The sequence below is a fragment of the Tachysurus fulvidraco genome, chromosome 15 (genome assembly GCF_022655615.1).
Source record: "Tachysurus fulvidraco isolate hzauxx_2018 chromosome 15, HZAU_PFXX_2.0, whole genome shotgun sequence".
Classification (NCBI taxonomy): Eukaryota; Metazoa; Chordata; class Actinopteri; order Siluriformes; family Bagridae; genus Tachysurus; species Tachysurus fulvidraco.
Genome location: NC_062532.1, coordinates 16248735 through 16273865, shown reverse-complemented (window position 1 = coordinate 16273865; position 25131 = coordinate 16248735). Strand labels below are relative to the sequence as shown.

The window sequence follows — 25131 nt, the reverse complement described above, 5'->3', positions numbered from 1 at the left end:
TCGATTATATACTTCTTAAACCCTTTTAGAGATACAACAGACGTATAAATGAATTCATAAACAGCATGTTCGCGTAATATATTAACCCGTTAAGCGCAAAATAACTCGTATAACGTAGACAGAACATTTCCTCGTTAGGAAGAGGGTTTGTTTTTTTTAGTCTGACGTCATATTTGTGCGACGCCGCTGAGTCTGAACACATGTACACTGCGTGAGGGAGAATGTGCTTAGTTGAAGTTGTAATACTGTAAATAACTTAAAAAAATAAATCAGTCAAAAAAAGGTGTGGGCATGGCAGCCAACACATTACGGTTTAAAACAAAGTAAGTTTTGATAACTGCTGTGATGTAAGGTGTATGTATGTGTACATGGTGATGTAGCTAGTAAAGATAGCAAAGCTGTTTACTGCATGTGCTGCACTAATCTAACACTAGCTTTTGTTTACTCTGTAGTTACACCGTCTCCAGCAAAATCGAACCGTTCTACAAGGGAGGGAAAGTGCAGGTAAATAAATGTACTAATGTATATCTGATATACCTTCGATTAAAATGTTATTAGTTCTTTCTGTAAGTTTGTTTTTCCCTTCTCATATAAAGATAAGCCATGATGAAAAGCATCTCTTTTGCACCTCTGGGCCACGAATCAACATTTTGCAGATTTCCACAGGCAAAATTGTTCATAGTATTGAGCAGGTAAGTGTACAGCTTTCTTTTACAAAGTACAGGGTACCAACCCACTTTCTGGTGAACCCCCTGTTATTTATTGTTTTAGTAGCTGATACAGTACAATTGGTTTTCCAGGACCGGGTAACATGTAATCACATGGGGACGTGGTAGTCTAGTGGTTAAGATGTTGGACTACTGATCGGAAAGGTCGTGAGTTCGAATCTCAGGTCCGGTGCTGTCAAAGTGCTGGGCCCCTGAGCAATTCCCTTAACCCTCAATTGCTCAGTTGTATAAATTTAAATAAAAATGTAAGTCACTCTGGATAAGGGGTGTCTGCTATATGACAGAAATGTAAACGTAGTCAATTAATATGCACGACTACTTTATGGTTCATTATACTATTTTTAAATATAGGATGATCAGGAGGACATCACCTCATTCTCTCTCAGCCCCGACGATGAGGTAATCGATTCTCCTTTCTGTCATTCATATTCCTTTCTGTTAACAATCCATCTTTCTCAAAAGATCAGCCATGAAGTTGCTGTGTTTGTATTTAATTGCAGATGCTGGTTACTGCTAGCAGGGCCTTGCTGCTGAAGCAGTGGGACTGGAAGCAAGAAAAGTGCACTCGGTCATGGAGGGCGATTCACAACGTGCCTGTGGCCAGCATGACGTTCGACTGCACTTCTACTCTTTTGGCGACTGGTAGGATGTAGTTTAATCTTGCCGTGAGAGATCCGTCGTTATACCGTACATATACATAGTGACCATAAAGGCAAATATAAACCTCTACTGTTTTTTTATAGGGGGTTGTGATGGCACAATAAAGCTGTGGGATGTAGTCAAACAGTACTGCACACACAATCTGAAAGGCTCCTCTGGTGTTGTTCAGTAAGTTATGAAGTACAAATTCTTTAGACTGAGCAGCATTTAGTATCACATTTGCCAAAAATTCTACTGTACTAAATCTTGAAACATAACTTGAGTACTGTCCGAAATATTATTATGATGATGATGATGATGATGATGATGCTTTGTTCAGTTTGGTGCAGTTCCATCCAGACATCAGTCTGCTGCAGCTCTTCTCTTCTTCTATGGAGTGTGGAATCCGTATTTGGGACCTGAGCACCAGCAAGTGCATCTGCATTCTGGAGAGCCACTTCAGCAGAGTCACATCGCTGGCCTTTTCTCCCGATGGCCACACGCTGATCAGGTACACTGAAGGGAACGTTTAACGGTTTACGGTCGAGTAAATATTCCAGCATTTTTTTACCACCCTGAGAAAAAAAAAAATAACGGAATCATAAAAAAAAAGTTTTCATCCGTTATACGTTTCCTGCACATTTGGCATTTGCGCACATTTGCCACATCTACCGTTTCAGTCGACAAGTTTCTGAGTGATCGAATTATATTTTCTTTTTCTTAATAACCACGTGCTGATTAATTAGGTCACCGGTTTGTGGAAAGCAAGAAAGTTAGTCCTAGACTCTAGTTTTACTGAACAGTTTGTCTTGTGAGTGAATTAGATATTTATGACGAATTGACAATATCTCTTAACTGGCGTACGGTGGTGTGCGATGTTGCGTCCAGCTTTAACCGTGATTGTATTATTCCTGATAGTGATAAATCTATTCTACTAAGGTTGTTAGGGCAGTTAGTTAGTAATTCTTGTCTCAGCAGAGTGAAACCCGATTATGTGTCAATCACCCACATGTTAATACACACTTTATTTTCCGCCAGTAATAAATGCTGAAAAAAACTAAACATGATTATTCACCCACTTTCTACCAATGCTCATAAATACACCATTAAAGGCATAGACTATTTTTATTGTCAACAATAGATTTCGTCTCGGCAATAATCCCTGATAAAATGTTCTTTTGTCGCCGCGCATGATTCCAGCTCTGGCCGAGACAAAATCTGCACAGTGTGGGACCTGAACGAGAGGAAAGTAAAGAGAACCGTTCCTGTGTATGAGGTGTGAAATCTGTATATCCCATCCTGTCCACATTTGCGTGCCATATTTTGCTTGGATGAGCTGTCGATGTAGTGGAAACGGTTTCATTTGTACGTGTGTTTTCTGTTTTAAGGCTGTAGAAGGAGTCGTCATTCTGCCAGAAAACGAGGACTACTCTGAGCTTGGTGTGAAAAGTAAAGAGCTACACTTTGTCACCGCAGGCAGTAAAGGTAGAAAACTCTCTTCTTGTGGAACATACCGACTCGTTACTGTTTAATGATTCTTTTCCCGGGTGGTGATGAAAATATCTGACCCAGGTTTGAACTGAAGGTGTGTACGTTGTGTTTATGTGCTCCTCACTGGTAGATGCATTTGTTTAACTTTATCAGCTATAAATCTTAACATTGTTTTACTTTAATGCCAGTGATTGTTAGCTACCGTTAGCGCTTTTCTATAGTTCCCTGATACTTAATGTTTGTTTTATGTAATCACATACAGACATACAGTGATTGGCTCTGTAGCTTAAGGTTTTCTTGTGCAATATAATCCAGTACATATGATGGCAATAATTGTCGCCTCATGCTGCCTAGGTGTGCTGAGGGTTTGGGAGTCGAGCTCGGCACGGTGTGTGTTCACACAGACGCTCCCAAACGGTGCAGCGTTCCAGACAGCGCAGGAAGACGGAGATCCTCTTAGCTTGCTCTACTGCCTGTTCCTTCCTCTTTGCAACCGCTTGGCTACAGTTACTGCCGAGCACAACATCCTGTTCTACCAGCTGCCCTCCCTCACCGTGCAGCACCAGGTGAGCACGTACTCCTCTCAAGCGAGTCTCTTAAGCGCTTCTCTTAGACACTTGGGATCACTGCAAATTCATCGGTACAATTGAAATGTAGGGTTTTGGCACGCTTATGTCTTTTAGATGGATAACAGGTAGCAGTAGGAGAGATGATGCGATCATTCCATATTTAAAATAATGGCATAAAAATGAAATGGATTTCACACACTCGCTCGGACGGGGCGTCACACACTCGCTCGGACGGGGCGTCTCACACCCGCTCGGACGGGGCGTCACACACTCGCTCGGACGGGGCGTCACACACTCGCTCGGACGGGGCGTCACACACTCGCTCGGACGGGGCGTCACACACTCGCTCGGACGGGGCGTCACACACTCGCTCGGACGGGGCGTCACACACTCGCTCGGACGGGGCGTCACACACTCGCTCGGACGGGGCATCACACACTCGCTCGGACGGGGCGTCACACGCTCGGACGGGGCGTCACACACTCGCTCGGACGGGGCGTCACACACTTGCTTGACTCGCATCACTGTCGAACATCACAACACTATTGTTTAAAACAAATTATGCTTTTATTATCTTTTTTGAAGTTTGTGGGCTATAATGATGACGTCCTGGATGTGAGGTTCCTGGGAAAAGAGGACAGTCACATAGTAGTGGCCACGAACAGCTCGCAGCTCAAGGTGTTTGAGTTGGCCACCAACAGCTGCCAGATTCTCCACGGACATACAGGTCAGTAACAGCCAGCAGAGGGCGCTTCAGCACAGGGTTGTTTCCTGTCACACGAGTCCTGTGATCAGGTTGTATATGTTTGCATGATGTTTAGTGTCTGAATCCCAAAGTGCATTCAGAGTTCACTCTACGTTCATGCATAAAGTACAGCGAAGCTGTGTGTAGTTATAATCAAATTCTAATGACTTACCTATTTATGATTTTTCTAGACACTGTTCTCTCACTGGATGTGTTTAGAAAACGTTGCATGTTTGCAAGCTGTGCCAAGGTGAGCCAGTTTATCCCCTGAGTGATGAAATCAGATACACAATCCAAATAACAAAGGTGTTTATAAAGTGGCTGAAAAAAAGCTTTCTTCCTCTCTAAAGATGTGTTTCTGTGTGCGTGTGTGTGGGGTGTGTTTGTGTCTCTCTCTCCCACTGTGTGTGTGTCTCTCTTACTGTATGTGTGTGTGTCTCTCTCTCTCTCTCTCTCTCTCCCTCTCCCACTGTGTGTGTGTATCTCTTACTGTGTGTGTGTCTCTCTCTCTCTCTCCCTCCCACTGTGTGTGTCTCTCTCTCTCCCTCCCACTGTGTGTCTCTCTCTCTCCCTCCCACTGTGTGTGTCTCTCTCTCTCTCCCTCCCACTGTGTGTGTGTCTCTCTCCCTCCCACTGTGTGTGTCTCTCTCCCTCCCACTGTGTGTGTCTCTCTCTCTCCCTCCCACTGTGTGTGTCTCTCTCTCTCCCTCCCACTGTGTGTCTCTCTCTCTCCCTCCCACTGTGTGTGTGTCTCTCTCTCTCTCTCCCTCCCACTGTGTGTGTGTCTCTCTCCCTCCCACTGTGTGTGTCTCTCTCCCTCCCACTGTGTGTGTGTCTCTCTCTCTCCCACTGTGTGTGTGTGTGTCTCTCTCTCCCACTGTGTGTGTGTGTCTCTCTCCCACTGTGTGTGTGTGTCTCTCTCCCACTGTGTGTGTGTGTCTCTCTCCCACTGTGTGTGTGTGTCTCTCTCTCCCACTGTGTGTGTGTGTCTCTCTCTCTCCCACTGTGTGTGTGTGTGTCTCACTCTCTCCCACTGTGTGTGTGTGTCTCTCTCTCTCCCACTGTGTGTGTGTCTCTCTCTCTCCCACTGTGTGTGTGTGTCTCTCTCTCTCTCTCTCTCTCTCTCCCTCTCCCACTGTGTGTGTGTATCTCTTACTGTGTGTGTGTGTCTCTCTCTCTCTCTCTCCCTCCCACTGTGTGTGTCTCTCTCTCTCCCTCCCACTGTGTGTCTCTCTCTCTCCCTCCCACTGTGTGTGTGTCTCTCTCTCTCTCCCTCCCACTGTGTGTGTCTCTCTCCCTCCCACTGTGTGTGTGTCTCTCTCCCTCCCACTGTGTGTGTGTCTCTCTCCCTCCCACTGTGTGTGTGTCTCTCTCTCTCCCACTGTGTGTGTGTGTCTCTCTCTCTCCCACTGTGTGTGTGTGTCTCTCTCTCCCACTGTGTGTGTGTGTGTGTGTGTCTCTCTCCCACTGTGTGTGTGTGTCTCTCTCTCCCACTGTGTGTGTGTGTCTCTCTCTCTCCCACTGTGTGTGTGTGTGTCTCTCTCTCTCCCACTGTGTGTGTGTGTCTCTCTCTCTCCCACTGTGTGTGTGTGTCTCTCTCTCTCTCCCACTGTGTGTGTGTGTCTCTCTCTCTCCCACTGTGTGTGTGTGTCTCTCTCTCTCCCACTGTGTGTGTGTCTCTCTCTCTCCCACTGTGTGTGTGTGTCTCTCTCTCTCCCACTGTGTGTGTGTGTCTCTCTCTCTCCCTGTGTGTGTGTGTCTCTCTCTCTCCCACTGTGTGTGTGTGTCTCTCTCTCTCCCACTGTGTCTGTGTGTGTGTGTGTGTGTTCGTGTTTGTACAGGATAATTCAGTGCGTGTGTGGAAGATGGACCCTGCTACTGGCCATGTACAGTGTGTGGCTCAGGGTCAAGGCCACTCCAACGCTGTGGGCTCCATTTCCTGCTCCAGGTCACACGTGAAATCTTTTTTCAATCATTTATAAATATATGAAGAAGCGTAGCTATTTAAAGTTCCGACTGAATCATCCCTCATTCTGTACCATCATACGTAACTATAAACAGTTCAAATAAACGCCGCGTTATTCTTTCACCTATTGGGATAATGTCATTTTTGGATATTGCTGGAGTTATGAGGGGAAAAACACTACAGGACGTACAATAACACTCCCATGTCTTTGTCTTTGCCAAAAGTCCAACTGGAATTAGAACTAATCTATCTTTTAACTCATTTTCTTCATTTTGTTTCCTAGTCATTCATCTTGTATTCAGACTCCTTACTAAAGTATCTGTCTAATGCTTTATAATGCTTTATAAGAAACACAGACAAGACAGAAGCCTTGTAAACACAGACGAATACAGTCTCGGTTACCTCGTCATCTCAGTATTCACAGCTTACGTCGGTCTTGAAAAACAAAGCAGTGGAGACGGAACGCACAGTCATAAATAAAGAGATGTGATTGGTTCTGTTCTATTTGCCATATGCTCATCTTAGCAGCTTAATTCCTTAGGACCCGTGTGTGCGTCGTTATACAGTAATTACACGTGCAATTACATACCTGAGCAGTTAGTCTCACTGTAGTAGCTATAAAAGCGACATCAGGTTTTTTTCTGCGATTCACCTGGGGTCAGTTCCTGTTCTACTGAACTGCAAATCTTTTCCTTTAAGTACTTTATAATAAGATGATAACATTTATTTTTATCAGCCTTGAAGTACCATTTCCTGCTCACTGTGTGTGTGTGTGTGGGTGTGTGTGTTTGCATATGTGTGCGTAGGTTAAAGAAGGCCTTCCTGGTGTCTGGAAGTCAGGACTGTACTATTAAAATATGGGTTCTGCCTGATCTTCTTCCTGGTCCGGGCGACGAGCCAGCCCAGCTTACTGCTCGGATCACTGACAAGGCCCATGATAAAGTGAGTCATTGTCTTTGTTAAGAATCAGTGTGTGTTCCTAAGAAATGGATTTAAGTGCCATTTGAGGTCCTTTCAGTGAAAAAAATGGCTTTGGTAAGGAGGAAATAATCTCCGGTGTCATGCAGCCCATTGTGTCTGAAACTAAAAATGAATGCTTTGTTCTCATTTTCAGAAAGCTTGACCTTAAATAATACACGTTTATTACTGCATCAGAGTTCATTTCATTCAGGACACTTGTTGGTGTTTTTTTAAGAGCCCTGAGAGAAGGATTGTTTAACCTTTAGTAGCTTAATAATATTTTAAAAGGCAAGCTACTAGTATGATCGATGTCTGATTTCAGCTGTAAAGCGCACACTATAGATCAAATATCGGATTAAAGTCATTTCTAAGCGAGGATTAAAACATTAAGATGTGCTGTTATAGGAAAATAAGGCCAAGTAGAGATAATGTTTTACTCCGAAGTTAATAATTTTTCTATAGCAGTAAGTCATTGTTTTTTTTTTTTGTTTTTTTCCCCCCGTGATTCCGTTTTTTTATTTTTATTCGACGGCAATTTACGGAAAATTATCAGTCTCATTTGTTACTTTTTCTCTGTTCATTGTTGCATAAAAGACATTAATTTCTCTTTTACACATAAATACAGTAATTCCTTCTCTTTCTCTTAAAAATTAGAAGACAAAACAAAGCAGCTTGTTGACATGAATGTGTAATTTACTCCGACTTTACTATAAAACCTTTATTATTTTAATATTAAAAAAAAACCTGGCGATTTCTGCCTTGTGTAAACATCTACGGTTTGGAATGACAAGTTACAAGAAAGCAAGTTCCTGCTTCCTATGAAAACAATAAGGTATTGGAATGAGCTCATCCTGCAGCCGACACTGCTGACAGAGCTGCTGTTCTCTAAACAGATCTGACCAGATTTAAACAAATGAGCCGATATATAAAATCTTCTGAAACGTGTTCATAGGCTTGTTTTTAGAGCTTTTATGTGATTTCATCTGCTGGCTCGTATTTGTTCCTTACCTGTATATGTGCAGAAATCTTTTTTTTTTTAATGTCCGATATTCTTAAAAGTTCATCTCCGTTATTAGTTATACTCCGTCTCCTTCTTTTTAGGATATAAACAGCGTGGCCGTCTCGCCCAACGATAAGCTGCTAGCTTCGGGTTCTCAGGATCGCACGGCCAAGCTGTGGTCTCTGACCGACATGAGCCAACTCGGGGTGTTCCGGGGTCATCGACGAGGCATCTGGTGTGTGCAGTTTTCCCCCGTGGACCAAGTGCTGGCCAGTGCCTCAGCCGACGGTGCAATCAAGCTCTGGGGGCTTCATGACTTTAGTTGCCTCAAGGTATTTCTCATAGAAGAAGCACATGAGTCACATAGGCAGCGGTTTTGCGGTTAACAATTAGGCTGATAAAATGTGGTAAAAAGTGTTAAGTTTGGAATGCATGGCTGTAGCTGTTATTGTGCGTCACGTGGTCGGTGGAGGTTCAATTCTGTCTGTTATCTTATTTTCTGCAGACGTTTGAAGGACACGATGCCTCTGTGTTGAAGATAATATTTGTCAGCCGTGGCACTCAGATAGTCTCTGGGTAAGCAACACATTTCCACCATTTATCTAATAATGGAAAGCGCACACACACACACACGCACGCGCGTGCACACACACCCACACACACTCATAAAGCGCTAGAAAAATACTGGGCAGCTTAGTGAAAGATGTCTTATCTCATTTCTCTGACAGCACATCATTGTGATCACGTTTCACTCATGTTTTCCTCAGAAACGTTTACATTTTTTTCCCTTTCTTTTCTTTCACTTTTTAATGTTTTTATTTATTTAGAAAAATATATAAATATTCTGCACACTCACTAGCCACATTATTAGGAACACCTGTGTCAGCAGCGCAGTATAGTGCTATCACTGATATTGCTTATGAGCTTTAGATACAGATCAGTATCAGAATGGGAGGAAAACCAGATCCATGTGACATTAGTGATTTTGTGAGTCTGTAGTCTTTCTGACAGCTTGAGTCAGTCTGCTCAATCTCCTTTGAGCTCTCTCATCAACCTAACTGCTGCTTGCTTTTTTATTTATTTATTTATTTATTTATTTATTTATTTATTTATCCATTCATTCATTTCAGAAATACTCCAATCAGCTCCTGTCTGTATCCAAAACCCATGCTAATTTTCCCCATTGTGATGTTTGATATGAACAGTATTTGTTGCTCTTGCTCTACAACAGCATGTGTTTATGCATCGCTTTAACCACACGACTGGCAGATTAGATAATGAGCTGGTGTTCCTATTAAAGTGGCCAGTGATTTTATATATATATATATATATGGTGTGAGACAAAATATTCCCACGATGCGTAAACGATAAAGACAGGCATTGTTGTTTTTAGTGCATGAGGTAAATAGAGGTTTCTGATCTCTTTGCCTTTTGTCTTTGTCCTCTGTTGTCCTGTAGTGGTTCTGATGGTCTTGTGAAGCTCTGGACCATTAAGACCAATGAGTGTGTGAAGACGTTTGATGCACACCAGGACAAAGTGTGGGCTCTGCACGGCAACAGCAGCGATGACCTGATAGTGACCGGCTCTGCTGACTCCAATATCACAGTGTGGAAGGTCTGACCATCCTTAGCTTTTTACTAACACATTGTTAAAAGGGAGGGGTTGCTATGGTAACGTTTAAAGACGGGCAAAAGACAAAGACGGACAGCGACTACAGAAGAAATTGGGGTTTCATCTCATCGTTGGCTAATTAACAAGTAGAAACTGATGAGGAGTTGCAGCACTTTAGTCCTGGGTTTATCAAACCGTGCTTAAATCGTTGACACAAAACACCGGATTATGAATCCCCAGGAATAATCGTTGACCTCGTGTGAGTGTGAGCAGTGTGAAAAACGGGAAAATAAGTGATGCAATTTCCCTTAGCTGTCTGTCTCTGCTTCTCCTTTCAGGATGTCACAGAGGAGGAGCTGGCCGAGGAGCAGGCGAAGCAAGAAGATCAGATTCTGAAGTAAGATTCCTCTTGTGTTCTAAACTGTTTTCAGTTTTCAACTAGTTTTCAACTATGTAAAAGGTTGTATACTTGGAATGATACTATAGCTAGCAGTATATTGCTATTTAAGCAGGAGAATTCGGATACACGGTGCTAGAGCAGGTCAGTGTTCAGCTGGAGTCGCGTTACACACCGCAATCTGAGTCGACGCCTGGCGCAGGGAATTATGAGTGCGAGTGGACACTTAAGTTCTTTGCTAGTCGTCTAATCAGCGAAAATCTGAGTCAAACAAACCGCGCAGCTGATCTGGGATATAAAATAGCCTTCCTGTGCCCCAGTTGGCTTTCTATCCAAACCGAATAGTGTCTGAGATCAGAATTAGTGTGTCCCAGAGCATAGTATGTTGAACTGAGTACCCAGAAGGTTCTACCTTCTGTTTCTGGTAGATTTTGTATTAAACACAAATTTTTGATCAGTGCAAACTTTTCAGCAAATATTGCTAACAAGTCTTTGCGTGAGGGAGGAGTTTTGTGACGGTTTGTTTTGCTGCATTTTAAGCACATTTGAGAGAAGTGTAAATGACGTGTGGTGGAGTAAACGAAGGGAGTGTTAATGTCATTATTTAGTATGAATTGTAGGATTCATGAATATAAAGTTGAAATGCAATGCAAAGTTTGTTTACGGTGATGATTTGTAACTAGGCAACAACATTTCTCTTCCGTTACATGACCTGTCTGAAAGTACTCCCAGTACTCTCAGAAGGTTGTGAGTTCAAATCCCAGGTCCACCAAATCTGCCACTGCTTGGCCCCTGAGCAAGGCCCTTAACCCTAACATGCTCAGTTCTATAAAATAGGATAAAATTGCAAGTCGCTCTGGATAAGGGTGTAAAATGTACTATTATGTATGAGTATGTGTATTATGAGTATGTACGTAATATAAGTAGGTCCAAATGCAGCGTATGTTTACGGTAGGATTTTTAGAACTCCTTTTTCACCAGTGGTTCAGGAGCGTTTTTTAGTTTTGTACAGGTTGTAGAGTATCCTTCCCTCAAAGTCATGTTATTTTTGGTGCCTCCGGTTGTCCGAGTTATTGAAACGGTTTGACTTCATTTCAGGCAGCAGGAGTTGTCCAATCTGCTTCATGAGAAGAACTTTTTGAAGGCTCTGGGTATAGCCATCTCACTGGATCAGCCTCATACTGTGCTTCGAGTCATCAAAGGTACAGTCATCAGTTCTTATAGACTGTTGCATGGGTGCAAATTTCATGTAATAGGGGGTGGGGTGGGGGAATAAATATAAAGTTTCTCATGAGCAATTTTCGAAGGGGGGACACAATACAGTCAAAAAGTTTGCTTTTTGAAAAACGAATACAGTGAAAAACTTTGCTTTTATCATTATTATAGTAGCATGGAGACTGCGTCATTATGGTTATTTTTAAAGTTTTTCTGGAGGCTTTGGCGTGTCAGTTACAGTGCACTATGCAACAAGCTATTGTAAACAAGCTAATGTTAACTAGATAAGTCAGATTTTAATCACTAATATAGCAGATTCATGGAAAATGATATCGGTAATCAGCATTTTTGTCGCACCTAATTTATGAATGAGTCCGCATCAAGTACATTAAAGAGAATCGCTTTATTTAAGTGAATAAAATCCCCTACTTAATGGAGTTTAACATTAACTGAGCCGCAGCCACACACCTGACTTGCGTGTGCAGAGTAGGTGAGATGAACTGGGAAAGCAGGCAGTGGGTCAAACCACTGTGAGGAAGGGGAGGGGGAACTCAACTGTTTCTAAATGCATTTGTGCGTTTTTTTTCTACTCACACAATTATTTAGGTATACATACATATTTTTCACAATAGAGAGTCAAAGAAACCCCCAATCCCCCCGCCCCCCCACCCCCGGGATTTACGCCCATGGACTGTTGGATTGTTTTATTTCCTTGTTTTAGATTGTTAACGATTTGTCTTTATTAATAAAGTCACCTGCCAGTTTCCCACACAGCAGCCAGCTTTCCCTGATCTTACAAAAACGACAAACCAGGAAGGTTCAATCATTTGATGAGAGAGAATACAATCCAGGTACAATTCCAATATGAATAAAATGGCAGGTTGCGACGCAGTACAGAAGACAACGTGCCGTATTTGTGGCAGCCGTTCTCTCTGCAGGGTTTGTACATAGCCATTGTTTTAATCTAGTTGTGCTTAAAAAGTGCTTGAATTATTAAGTCATTAAATATGAAATGGACGAAAACACTCCGTATAAGACAGAAGGCTGCATCTCTTCCCCTCCTCCTGCTACTCGGTCACTTGGAGCAACAGCTCCTTTAACTCATCTGGAGTACACTAAAGTTATGGTGAAGATGAAGCAACTCCTGCAAAATGCTACTTTACTCCGACGCGCCTACAAAATGCGGCATTTCACAAATGGCTTCTTGAAGGCATGACAAATGTGCATGGTGTCCTTTTGTAAAGTTTTTGTGTTTAATAAGACGTATTAAAGCCCGTGGTAACAAGATTGCTTTAATGGCTTGATGTATCATCTACATTTGCATTGTTTCTACTGTTTTCGACAACAATCTGGCACAAACAAAACCATTTACTTTGTTTACCAGAGGAAGGCTCGTGTCCCACCTATTGGACAGACTTTTCAGTCTTGCAGTTGTAAAAAAAAAAAAAAAAAAGTGGACAATGCGGCGTACGTGCACATTCTCACACGTTCATACAATTATCCAATTGGCTGTGCGTGTGTCAGCAGTATAGTGCTATCACACCGATGTCGGTCAAGAGCTTTAGCACAAATTTAGATCAGTATCAGAATGGGAGGAAAACCAGACTCTAGAAGATCAGTAGTTTCAGAAATACCCCAAATCAGTCTGTCTGGATCCAAAACCCATGCCAAGTTTCCCCATTGTGATGTTTGATGTGAACAGTATTCGATGCTCTTGCTCTACAACAGCATGATTTTATGCACTGTTTCAACCACGTGACTGGCCGATCGTATAATAGTGTGAACGAGCAGGTGTACATGTGTTTCTATTAAAGTGGCCAGTGACTACAAAGGCAAATTTGCATGTGTAGGTTGTGTCTAAAACTCTGAAATGGAGTTACTTGTAGAAGGTGTGTAATAATACAGCAGTCCTTTTTGTGCCACTGGCATTTCGGGGAAGTTTCTCAGACCAATTGAACAGGTTTATCTGTCATTGATCATTGATGCATACTTTTCCAATGTGAGAATCTGAGCTTCCTGAATGGAAAATGGCTCATGTTTTAAGTTTGGATATGTAAACGCATGTTTCCCCTGCCTCTGTTTTTTCCCTTCTCATGTATTGTATTGCAGTCTTTGTTACGAGAGAAGGCGCAGTAGAGGATACATTCTAAAAATATTTTTATAACACCACAAATGTTTCGGAATCGTGGAAAAAAAATCCTTTTAAGCATTTTTTAGATTTTAGTTTTAAAACCATTTTACTTAAGTGTGCAAAAAAATCACCTCGGACACCACAGCAAACTGTGAGGCAGATTGAGCTACAGCAGCAGAAAAGCACATTGGGCTCCACTCCTGTACAAAATCCCCATCTGTAATTTGTACTTAGTTAAACTTATTAATCCAGTCTATTGAGTTTAATTCGATCTAGATGAATACATAGAATTCAAATCATATATGTTCGGGAATTATTAAACACAGTAGGGTTTAAGCAATTGTTAAAGATTATATAACCGGAATATTTACTTGACACAGGATTTTATGGTCTTGGTTAAATAAATGTAGAAACAATTAACTTTAATAATAATTTAAGAAGTATTAGTTTTATATGAAACTTCATCTGCAGTCAGCCGTGAGACAAAATGAAAGTAAAGGCATTTTGTCATTTCTAGGAAACTGCTGATGGACTGTGGGAGTATTAACGAAAGATTTATTGAATAATTAACGAATAAAATAATAATTGAATTGTTTACGTACAGCATTTGGCAGATGCCTTTGATCAGTGATTTACAGAAGTGCTTTAGACGTCTCTATTAACGAACACATCGATACTGGTTCACCAGCTCACAGACTATAAGTGCATGGGCATAAGAATAGGCTCATTATAATATGGACTCCATAATTATTTTTGTTCATCATTTTTAAAGACTATGACTTACAATAGAAGAATAAAAGCTCTTTGTTGCACTGGTTTATCCCTCGTATTGTCACCGGCTTCAAACTTTCCAGTGATGTTGACTGATGTTGTGTAACAAGGGGAAAATCGCTGTGCTTTTTAAACACACCTCTCGTTCGGAAACTCCAGAGTGACAGCTTGGTATTCAGCCAGCACTTTTGTTGTAAATTTAGTTGTGTGACTCATCAGGTGTAGGCTACAATTATACGGGTATTAAATCAGGTTTTTCATCAGTTATGCAGTTTTAATGATGACCACTGTTGCTGTTAAATTGTCTTTAAATACATGTCTTCATACTTGGGGCTAAAAGGTTGACTACTGTCCTACTTTCTGATGTTGCCAATGATCTCTGTGTTGGCAGAAATCCAGCAAGAGGAAGAGGCTGGACAGCATCTGGAAAAAACCATCCTTAGGCTACGTCAGGACCAGAAGGGTGAGCTAACTCCACTATTCTCTTTATTTCAGTGCAACAAAGAGCTTTTATTCTTATTCTTCCATTGTAAATCATAGTCTTTAAAAGTGATGAGCAAAAATAATTATGGAGTCCGTATTATAATGAGCCCATTCTTAGTCTGTGAGCTGGTGAACCAGTATCGATGCATTTGTTAACAGAGACGTCTAAAGCACTTCTGTAAATCACTGACAAAGGCATCTGCCAAATGACGTACGAAAAAAATGTAATTATTATTTGATTTGTTAATTATTCAGTAAATCTTTCGTTAATACTGACACAGTCCCTTAGCAGTTTCCTAGAAATGACAATACAATAAACAATAGATATGACATCATTACTATCAACTACAACTAAAAAAGAATAGTAATATTATTATTTAATTAATCTAATCACATAAATCTTATAGTATGTGTATGTAAAATTGTCTAACCGTTGTCTCTTCACACACGCACACACACATACACCCCCAACCCACACACACACACAATTTTTTCCTCTATCTTATAAAATTGTGACCTTCCTGGTCAAAAGCAGGCAATTGTGGTAGAGTTTATGATCAAGTGACAAGGAGTAAAATGATAAAATTTCATTTCATTTAAAAAAAAAAAAGCTCTTTTTTTTTTCTCTCATGTACACACTTGAGCAGAACAGGAATTTATATTGTTCAGGTTTAAAGGAAATAATCATCGTGTGCTTATATTTTCAGAGTCTCTGCTGCGATACTGCGTGGTGTGGAACACAAATGCACGGAGCTGTCTGAGCGCCCAGGCGGTGCTACAGGTGCTGCTAACTCACCTGAGCCCAGAAGAGCTGCTGCAGTTCCAGGGAGCACGCAGTCACCTAGAGGGCCTCATCCCTTACACTGGTTAGTCAGATCGTGTCTGAAGATGCTGTTCAATTAATCATATTCATTTCCTTTTTACAATCACTCACACACACACACACACACACACACACACACACACACACACACACACACACACACAAACACACACACACACATCCTTATTTAAGTAAGGTGTCATATTCTTGTTGAGTTTCAAATGACATACAGTCAGTGGTGTAGTCTAGTTTTTTGTAGTGAGTATACTGTGATTTTTTTTTCCCCCCTCCCAGCCTCATACACACCCATCCTAGAGCGACACCACATAGGCACCACCACACTCACTAATACATAAAATATGTATATTATATTTAATATATAAAATATCTACATGTAATTGAGAGCATTATAAAAGACTTGTGTGTTATCAACATTCCAATTTATTATAAGCAACAAAAGACAGTCAGCTGATAAAACCTGTGCTCCAGGTCCCATATTCGTATAACATTTAAGGCTAAATGTAATCAGACAGTTGGCAGCACCTATTGACTTTCACAGTAGGAAAAAATATAGACTATGAAAGACAGTGGGTGCTGCCAACTGTCTGATTACTAACATTTTTCAAAATATCATCTTTTGTGTTAAACAGAAGAAAGAAACTCATACAGTTTTGGAACAAATTGAGGGTGAGGAAATAACACAATTTTCATTTTTGGGTGAACTTTATACCTTTAAGAGCTACATTTAGCCTTAAATGTTATATGAATATGGGACCTGGAGCACAGGTTTTATCAGCTGTCAATTTTCAATGTACATTTAAGAGTGAACAATAAACATTTGTTCAGTTTTATCACCAACACTCTTTCATTGCAGAATATTGTGAACAGAATGAACTGGTAGTTTACAAAGCGCAGGCTTCCGAAAACACTGAGTGTAGTTTGGGTCTGCTTTCGTTTCATATCTTCTTTTACATTAGTTAGTTAATTTCAAATTTGCGCCAAAAAACACCACCAAGCAACCCATTTTCCTCCTTGGTAGGTGACGTCAGATCAGGTCACAGATCGGAAGCCCCAATGGTCCAAAAACATTAGTGATTCGCAATCGCAACCACAGTCTGTGTTCGCAACACAGACGGGGTGAATTTATGAATGAAAGTTCTGTCCCAAAACGATATTATTACGTATCCTCACGCTTTTTAAGTAGGTATACGGAAATCCTTGGCATTTCCTAGTGGGTATACGGCGTATACCTGCGTATCACGTAGACTACACCACTGCATACAGTATTAACCCCTGAATACTCATGAACATGCACCGATTTTAAAAATCCACCAATCTATTATTTTTATGGAGTCTGTCACCTCTTGGTTCACAGTTTAGTACCTAGAGCAGTCAGGTACAAAGTTTCCACACTTTTTTTTTACTGCAAGTATTAATAGTGCACAATATCAAGTGTCACAGTGTCAACATCAGTGTGATAGTGTATGTGTGTGTGTGATAGTGTATGTGTGTGTGTGATAGTGTGTGTGTGTGTGTGTGTGTGTGTGTGTGTGTGTGTGTGTGAGAGAGAGAGAGCGAGAAAAAAATCAGTAACAGCATTATTTTTTGCTGAAACCGTTGTCTCCTTCAGTAACTGTTAACTAAATTAGCTTAGTGTCTGTTATACTTTGACCTCATAACCTGAATATTTCTCTAAAACCGTTTAAAAGTATTGTGGTGCGGTTTCTAAAAGCAGATAAAGTAACAGTCTTAATTATGAAATCTGAATTTGGACACCAGGGGAAACCAATAGCTCCTGTTCCCTGAAGTGGATTCTGCCAAAGCACAGTCATGTAATGAAATATAAAGGGCTATAATTTAAGGTATTAATTTTCAGACTTTAAGGAGGTTAATCTTTGATCATGACATGTGACACAGTCGTGGCTTTGCCTTTGCAGAGAGACACATGCAGAGGATCGGCCGTCTGCTCCAGTCCTCCATGTTCTTGGATTACATGTGGCAGAAGATGCGAGTGACGGGAAGCAAAGACGGGTGAGCAGAGAAGAGCATGGAGGAGATACAGACACAGATTAAGACAGTAAAATAAAAAAGAAAATAATAAAATATTTTATATAAAAAATATGTTATAAATATATTTATAAAAATATTTTATATTTTATATAATAAATATTTTTATAAATAAAAAAATAAGCACAGATAATCTTGACTGTGGTGTAGTGCCCTGTTCCTACACCACGATTAACTGAAACCGTGACACCTCGTACAATTACTTGTCATCAAAAGCAACAGAAAAGTTTTATTAGCAAGCACGCACGTACGTTTTTAGTTTTTGACCCGATTGTTCAGTACGCAGACAAAGCATACACATTCTTATCCTTCTGCATTCCACACTGGCATGAAATGTCACACTGACAAGCAAACCCTATTGTTTATCAGTATCTAGTGCTTATTATCATACAGAGGATCAGTTGCACCAAGAAACCAGTTTGTCTCTGGGTATATTTAGTTATCCACTGAAGCCCTAGATGCACTCTTAAAGGTTTTTTCACATGTTCTAGCAGCTTCTATAGTTTTGCTTGTTTGGCATTCAGACTCTTATTAAGAACTTCTGTGCACCTTCACTATCGATGCAATGATCTGTCATGTTGTCGGTCAGTTTGACTTGAACAGATATTGTGGTTTATATTGTGCTATTGAGAGAGAAGGTCGTTTTTTTGTGCGTTTGTTTTTTCCCCGTACCGTACGGTATCACGTTATTACCGTGGATGTGTTTTACTTAAATGAAACTAAATCCACGAAAGGTTTTAACCTTATTTAGCAGTTAGGAACAAAATGCATCCATTATCGGCAAATAAGCCTAGTAAAAAATAAGATATACAACATATATTTATACTTTTTTTTTTTTTTTTTTATTTAATTTCAAGAGCTACAAGGCACCTAAATGAAACCGGATCCTGGAGTCTCTCTTTACACTTAGGTTTACATTGGATCATTTTCACTGAAACAGAAGCTGTGTAATTAGTCATTGGAATGATTTCATAATCTGATCTAATCTGAGAACTTTTCTCCAGTGTTGAACTACAGGAAGAAGAGATGGACACCAGTCCTCAGGACATATTCACAGTAGACAAGCAGCCTGGGCAGAAACCAAGACAGCAGGAGAGCGCTGACGAAAGTGATGATATGGGGGAAGCAGACAGCAGTGAAAACTCAGAGAACAGCGATAATGACAGTGTCAGTGCCTTGAAAGGACTCCGCACCAAAGAAAGGGGGGGTAATGGGGTGAAAAACAGCGGTCATGTATCCAGTGATGAGAGCTCAGGCGATGACGACGATGATAAAGATGTGGACATTTTCACTGTTGCGACTGCCAAGGCTGCAGTGGCCAATGCATCTATTCTGACCAACGCAAGCTGATCACAATGATATAAAAATATCTGTCTCTGAGTACAGTACTGTATGGTGTGGCAATGTTGAATGAGAGCAAGCAGGAACCAGGTCTCTCACTCAAAGGTCTATGTCATTTAATTGTATGTACTTCTATAAAGGACATGCTTTTCCTTTTTATATCATCTTCCCAAAAGAAAAAAATACCTTGTGTTCTTTGTCATAGTCATTGAGGATTTTAAATAAATTTACATGTTTGAGAAGGTCTTTATTTATTGTTACATAAGATAAAGTGTTGCACCTAAGGGGGTTTTTACACCTGGTCACTTAATGCGTTTTCTGTGGTCAGAGAGCTATCCGATGGTAAAAAGACCAGGTGTAAATGCCCTCCGAAACGGTTTCGAGACGGATATAAATCCGATCGCTCAAACCACTTCAGGAGGTGGTCTGGGACGCATTTCAAAGGAAACTGGACAGGTGTAAATGCATGTGGTTGTTCAAGCCACATAAGTCAGCGCTATACTCCTCCCAAACGGAAGTACGTCACTCGCAGGTGACTCGCGAGTTGTGCATCGCGCCAGAAACAAATATGTTTTCCCACCAGCGGCGGGTCCAATCTTTCACCCAGGTGTCTCATTGGGTCTTAAAAGCACTGCTGCCGCCAGCGAAAATGCAGCAAACAATAAATGCTGTTTTTTGTAGCAATCGCATACACCAAAGTGTGTTCCATTTCAATTACCCCGGAAATGGGGTAAAATATATTTGCGTTTTGGGCGGGAATAGAAAGATCAGATTGATATCCGATTCGCCAAGACGTATTTATGTGGCCTAATGTAAATGGAACAGTTTTAACAAATCTGATAGCTATCGGATCAGAGAAAACACACGAAGTGACCAGGTGTAAAAAGGCCCTAAGATCCATGGTGTGGATCTTTAAATCAGATCTCTGTCATTTCTGAGAAATCTGATCACACAGCAGATCAGCAAAACCATGGCATATTCCATAAAGTTGTTGTTATTTTAGGTGTCTACCACAGTACTTTGAAATAAATGACGAAGAGGAGCCCAAAGTGCAGACATTCAGATATAACTGAAGGATATTTATCGGGATGTAAATGTTTAAGGGACCGTTGATTGGATAATTGGTTGCTCAGCTGTTTCATGTCCAGCTGTGTACTCAATACTGCACTTCAGAAGTAAGCAAAGAAATGGTCTAACATTATTTAACTGTTAACTCTCAATATGAAGTCCAGAGGAGACAAAGAACAGAATGATAGGAAGAGAAGGAATTGAGTTGCTCATGAACTGTTCATGGTGTGGGCTTGTACATTTAGCATGGCTGCTAAAACAGCTGGTTCACTTATAATTACTGATGATGTAACTTCTGACAAGAGCAGCTAGATAAATTCAGGAGTGTATAGGACTATATTATCTGCTCACATTTAGCCAAATGCTTCAAAACCCACAGGACAGTGTTTCTTAGTGTTGATGGACAATGACCTGAATTCTGCAATTGCAAAGTCACTTGACCTGAATCTATATAAGCATGAATTTCACATGCTGAAGGCAAAACACAGCAAGGACAAACACGAAGTGAAGACCACAGCAGTAAAGGCCTAATTAAGCATTTTCCAGTGTAGAAACCCAGCATATGGTGATGTCGGTGTGTTCCAGTCTTCAGGCAGTTATTAGCTACAAAGGATTTTCCACCAAAGTATCATGATACTTTGTCCAATTAGGTTTTTTCAGTGAAAAAGTGGCATGTGGTTTATTCCTAAATACCCCCAAATACAGTGAAAATGCTGGTTTCTTTTGTGTATGTACTGTATCTTAACCTAGAGGTTCTCCATTCTAGACTGTTTTACCACCATCTGGTTTTGTCCACCATTATGTTTGCATGAGGGTTTCGATTTTAAATACATTTCCACTGTTTCGGTGGAAAATTTATTTCTTCAGATGAATTTGATAAGACAAAGTATAGTATAGACCGAAAAAGTGATGTCTGGCTGCTTTCCTTCAATCAGAGTGGATTTAAACGTTTGAATGTTTACTTTTAATGGCTAGTTTAATGGCTAGTAGAACGAGGATTAGACGACACGAAACACAAAACAAAAAAAAAAAATTATATTCCACAGCAACCGCTTATCTCAGAAATATGCACAGAGACCTGAAGCATGTGTTTATCTTTCAAACCAAGGCGTGCACTTAAAGCACTCTTATTTTATCTTAAGATTCTTATCTGTGCAATCTTGGCATTTATAAAACAAAGCCTGCATGTATGTGACAGATTTATGATCTGCAAATAGTGTTCCACATTCTGAACTACATATCTGACTACATATCTGACCTGTCTGAGACTCTTTACCTGACTGCTGAGGCTCTGCCCTTGTTTCAGACAGTCTGTTTGTTTCAAGCTACCCCGAGGCATTTTGGGGCATTTTTATAGCTTTGCTATATATTTTCTAACCAAAATAATGTTAAACTAGATCTGTGTTCAGGGTATAAATTTTGAGTTGAGATAGATATGAATGCAAGAACCTACAGTTATTGGTGTAATATTTTATTGATTTTTATTGTAAATACATACAATAGAAGAGAACCAAAATGTTAAGAACATGGGATTATCGATATACAGGTGATTTTGTATAAAGTATGATTTGCAAATCTTAAGTATAGACTTTAAGAGAATAAAATGAAGAGAGAACAGATTACATTCTCATACTTAACACTTCATTTTAGACATCAAGAGTTCAGCGATTCTAATTAAACACAAGGTTATATTGGATCATATAAAAATGCACTGATGATGAGAGCAGTCTTGTGATGTCTCACTTCAGTGACAAGTACAATAAATACTGCAGATATGATGCACTACATTGGATTTCCAGTATGGAAGAGATTTTCAGTATGGTTGCAGAAAGCAAAACGTATATGAAATTTTCATCACAGACCATAGAGAACTATATATATATAAATATCTCTATAAATACAGAGACAGATTGTACATTTTTTTCACTGTGTAATTATTCTAGTAGGGGTCTCTATAGAGCCTCCAAGGTAGCAGGTCTGAAAGGTTTGTTTTCTTTCAGTTTATTAAGACAGCCTAGTCTTAAAACGAGTGGCACTTACAACATGCTTCTACGATTACAAGGACTACAAGATATACTACAAACTGGTTGTTTGCAAGGCATTAGACACTTATTATCTACTGAAAATTGACAATCCTCTGCTTTAAGGGGGGAGAAACCCCTAAAGAACCCTTATCCTTGTCACTGTTTCTAATGTAAGTGATGTAGAATAAAATATATGACATGCATCATTAAGTAGATTGCAGTTGCCCTTCCAAGTCTTTCTGCCTAGGGTTATGGATCAATTAATTATGTTCAATAAGAAAAACAAAAGAATATTTCTAACCGTATTCTCCTTCACTGTACACTTGCCACATGCAACTAACGATCACACAGGTTCGGTGAAACAGATCTAGATGGAATTGTGAAAAGAAGAACGATCTGTAGTTGTGTTCAGCGGCTGTGGATGTCTCCATTTGCAGAAAGCATCTGGTTTTTGGAGACGTTCTTACGGGTCACTGTGGTGCAACGTTGGAGGATTTCTTGCGCTTGAGGTCTGGGGGGAATTTTGGGTGTCCTGGGTGACTGGAACACAGAGGGTTCAGATTTGCTGTGCAACATCCTGCTGTCGGTGGGATTGAGGTGGTTGGGCTGGGGAGTTCTACACCGCTGGGTGTCTGTCGGGCTGCTCACACAGACAGACCCACTGCTTGAGGAGCTGGCACTGTCGCTAAAGCTTTCTTCACTGCTGTCGCTGAAGCTCCTGTCCCTGTCTTCTTCCACACTATCCACTTTGATGGCAGGTGGCCTGTGCTGAGCATCTGTTAAAACATTCAGGGAGTGTGATTTGGACTTATCGCTGACAATAAGGTTGTCTTCTGGAATCCACAGGAGGTTGCTATGTGAACGACTCAGCTCATTTCCTGGGATCATCAGAGAAGAGCTAGCAGGGACGTGAATCGGAGCCAAGTTTAGGGTAGAGCTGTGAAGACCCCTCTGGGTGCTAATGATTTGCAATCGTGGATTAACATATGGCTGCAGGTACATAGAAGGGATGTAACCAGTCCTGCAGTTGTACCTGAGATAAAAGAGAAGGCCAATGAGATTTTAAGAAATAATATATGGAGCAATTTCATAGGCACAAATCAAAGGAGATAAATCATCAACAAACCCTTCGTGCTATGTTTCTTTCAATTTTATTTGTGTTTGAAATGTAGGATTTTGTTTATTCAACAAATGGTGAGGTTATCTGTGGTAAGTGCATTATCTGCTTCTTAGTCTGCAGTCACAAAGAAGAATGCTTACCTAACTAACCACCATCCGTCATTCGATTTTCGTACAGCCTCAACCACGGATCCGATCTCCACAGAGATTTCGTCCATTTTTGTGGATTTGTAGCTTTTGGTGGCAACACATAGAGTAGCTATAGGCAGAAGAGTGGGAATAAATGTTAAATAAGACTTTTTCATTTTCCCGTGATTTTTCCATAACCCTTTAGAGATACTTTAGTAGGTCATGACAATGGAAGTATGTCTGGAATTTGAACCTGGTTCTACAATAACATTATGTCTGGAAACATTATGTCTGCTTTCTAGAAATTGGCCTGATGCCAGTAGTGCACGGCTTCACGATCAGTACAAACTATAAGGAATGTTCTCAGTAATATTCTTTCTAAACTCCTATCACATATCTTACCTTCTCCAACTTCTTCATCAGCAGGTTCATCTTCTGCTTCAGCATTTTTCAGGTATGGAGCAGGAAACCAGGCGAGGCATTTACACTCATTCTCAACCAGCCACCAGCCTTTAATGACACAGTTCCAACATTTACATGAAAGCATACAAACATGTGAATTGTGAAGAAAAGAGGGCATTTAGGTATCATAAAGGCATAAGAAAGCATAAAGATATAAACTCACCTGCTTTGTCCTTGATGAGCACATCCACAGTTTCTCCCACCTCAACCTTGAAGGGACGGTTCTTTGTGTCCTTAGTCTCATAGGGAGCGATGCAGCGGTACACTTCGGTCACGAATGGCTGGATTACGCTGGCATCTGATTTCACGTCAGTGCTTCTGCCCAGAGATTCATCTGATGGCATGACCATGATGCTGTGCCAAATCACGTTTTAGTTAGTCTACTTTATTCCATTTCTCACATGTTGAAAACAGGTTTTTGTGTGCATGTGTGTGTGTGTGTGTGTGTGTGTGTGTGTGTGTGTGTACATGTGTGTACCTATTTTTAGAAAATTCTGGTTTCAGATCCTCTGGTCTCGGAAGCAGAAACTGGATGAGTTCTGAGCTTTGAGAGACAGAAGGATTAGCGTTCAGCAGTGCAGTGCAGTACTCTTCCAGTGGCTTCAGCCTCAGCAGGGACTTACTGTAGCTCTTCTTCTGAATGCCTCTCTTTACTTTCTCTGCTACAAGCACATAAAATACAGGCTAAATATTAGATCCAATTATTACATACAATTTATTCTTTTATATTTATCGAAAAATACCTGTTTATTTAGAAATAACTAATATGTCCTATAATAAATATGCATTCTATTGGTATTATAACCACTATATCAATGATAAAAAATAAGTACTTTATGTGTTAATAATTATAGAAAGATCATATTTACCTTTAAATTTGGGAACAATCCTTATTGACCTTTGAAAAGGACCTGAATATGAACTTGCACATTTTTTCTTAAGTTGAACCTGAAAAAAAATAAAAACCAGTATATGTAAAAAAGTCAAATGCATACATACATACATACATACATACATACATACATACATACATACATACATACATACATACATAAAACAGGATTGATATACGGGGTAAATACTTACATGCAATGTTTTAAATTCTTCAAGCGTTCTGTAGACGATGATTTCATTTTGATCTGACCAAAGAACAGAGGTCATGTAAAGCTAGAGGAAAAATACAAGCAAGTTTAGATTTTCTGCATTTTGTTTAGGTACAAGAAAAAAGCAGTGCACAGTAAACTCTGGCTTACTTTGCTCTTCTCCTTGTGCATCACACCTAAAAGCCGAACACTAACAGGAACTCTGCGTTCTTCCATTTCCTTTTCCTTTAAACTCTAAGTCCACTGTTTCTACAGGTGAAGAAACACACTGAGGAAATGCAGCATGCA

At 40.4% G+C, this 25131-nt stretch overlaps 2 protein-coding genes across 2 annotated transcripts; one reads left to right on the top strand and one right to left on the bottom strand.

Moving 5' to 3' along the window:
- Positions 1-7: 7 nt before the first annotated feature.
- tbl3 (transducin beta like 3) lies at positions 8-19177 on the top strand. Its single transcript, XM_027139123.2, has 23 exons — positions 8-323; positions 453-504; positions 597-692; positions 1080-1127; positions 1229-1370; positions 1472-1556; positions 1708-1878; positions 2568-2643; positions 2756-2852; positions 3213-3424; positions 4013-4154; positions 4364-4422; positions 6014-6120; positions 6945-7080; positions 8200-8430; positions 8604-8674; positions 9557-9713; positions 10049-10107; positions 11206-11309; positions 14616-14687; positions 15415-15573; positions 17468-17561; positions 18602-19177. Exons 1-23 carry the CDS (start codon positions 292-294, stop codon positions 18945-18947), a joined length of 2748 nt encoding a protein of 915 aa, XP_026994924.1. The 5' UTR covers positions 8-291; the 3' UTR covers positions 18948-19177.
- Positions 19178-21455: 2278 nt separating this feature from the next.
- On the bottom strand, positions 21456-25131 carry noxo1a (NADPH oxidase organizer 1a). Its single transcript, XM_027139008.2, has 8 exons — positions 24994-25131; positions 24827-24907; positions 24610-24688; positions 24219-24402; positions 23904-24094; positions 23681-23788; positions 23291-23408; positions 21456-23063 (listed from the first exon to the last, which is right to left on the bottom strand). The coding sequence occupies exons 1-8, from the start codon at positions 25057-25059 to the stop codon at positions 22439-22441; spliced, it is 1452 nt and encodes a 483-aa protein (XP_026994809.1). The 5' UTR covers positions 25060-25131; the 3' UTR covers positions 21456-22438.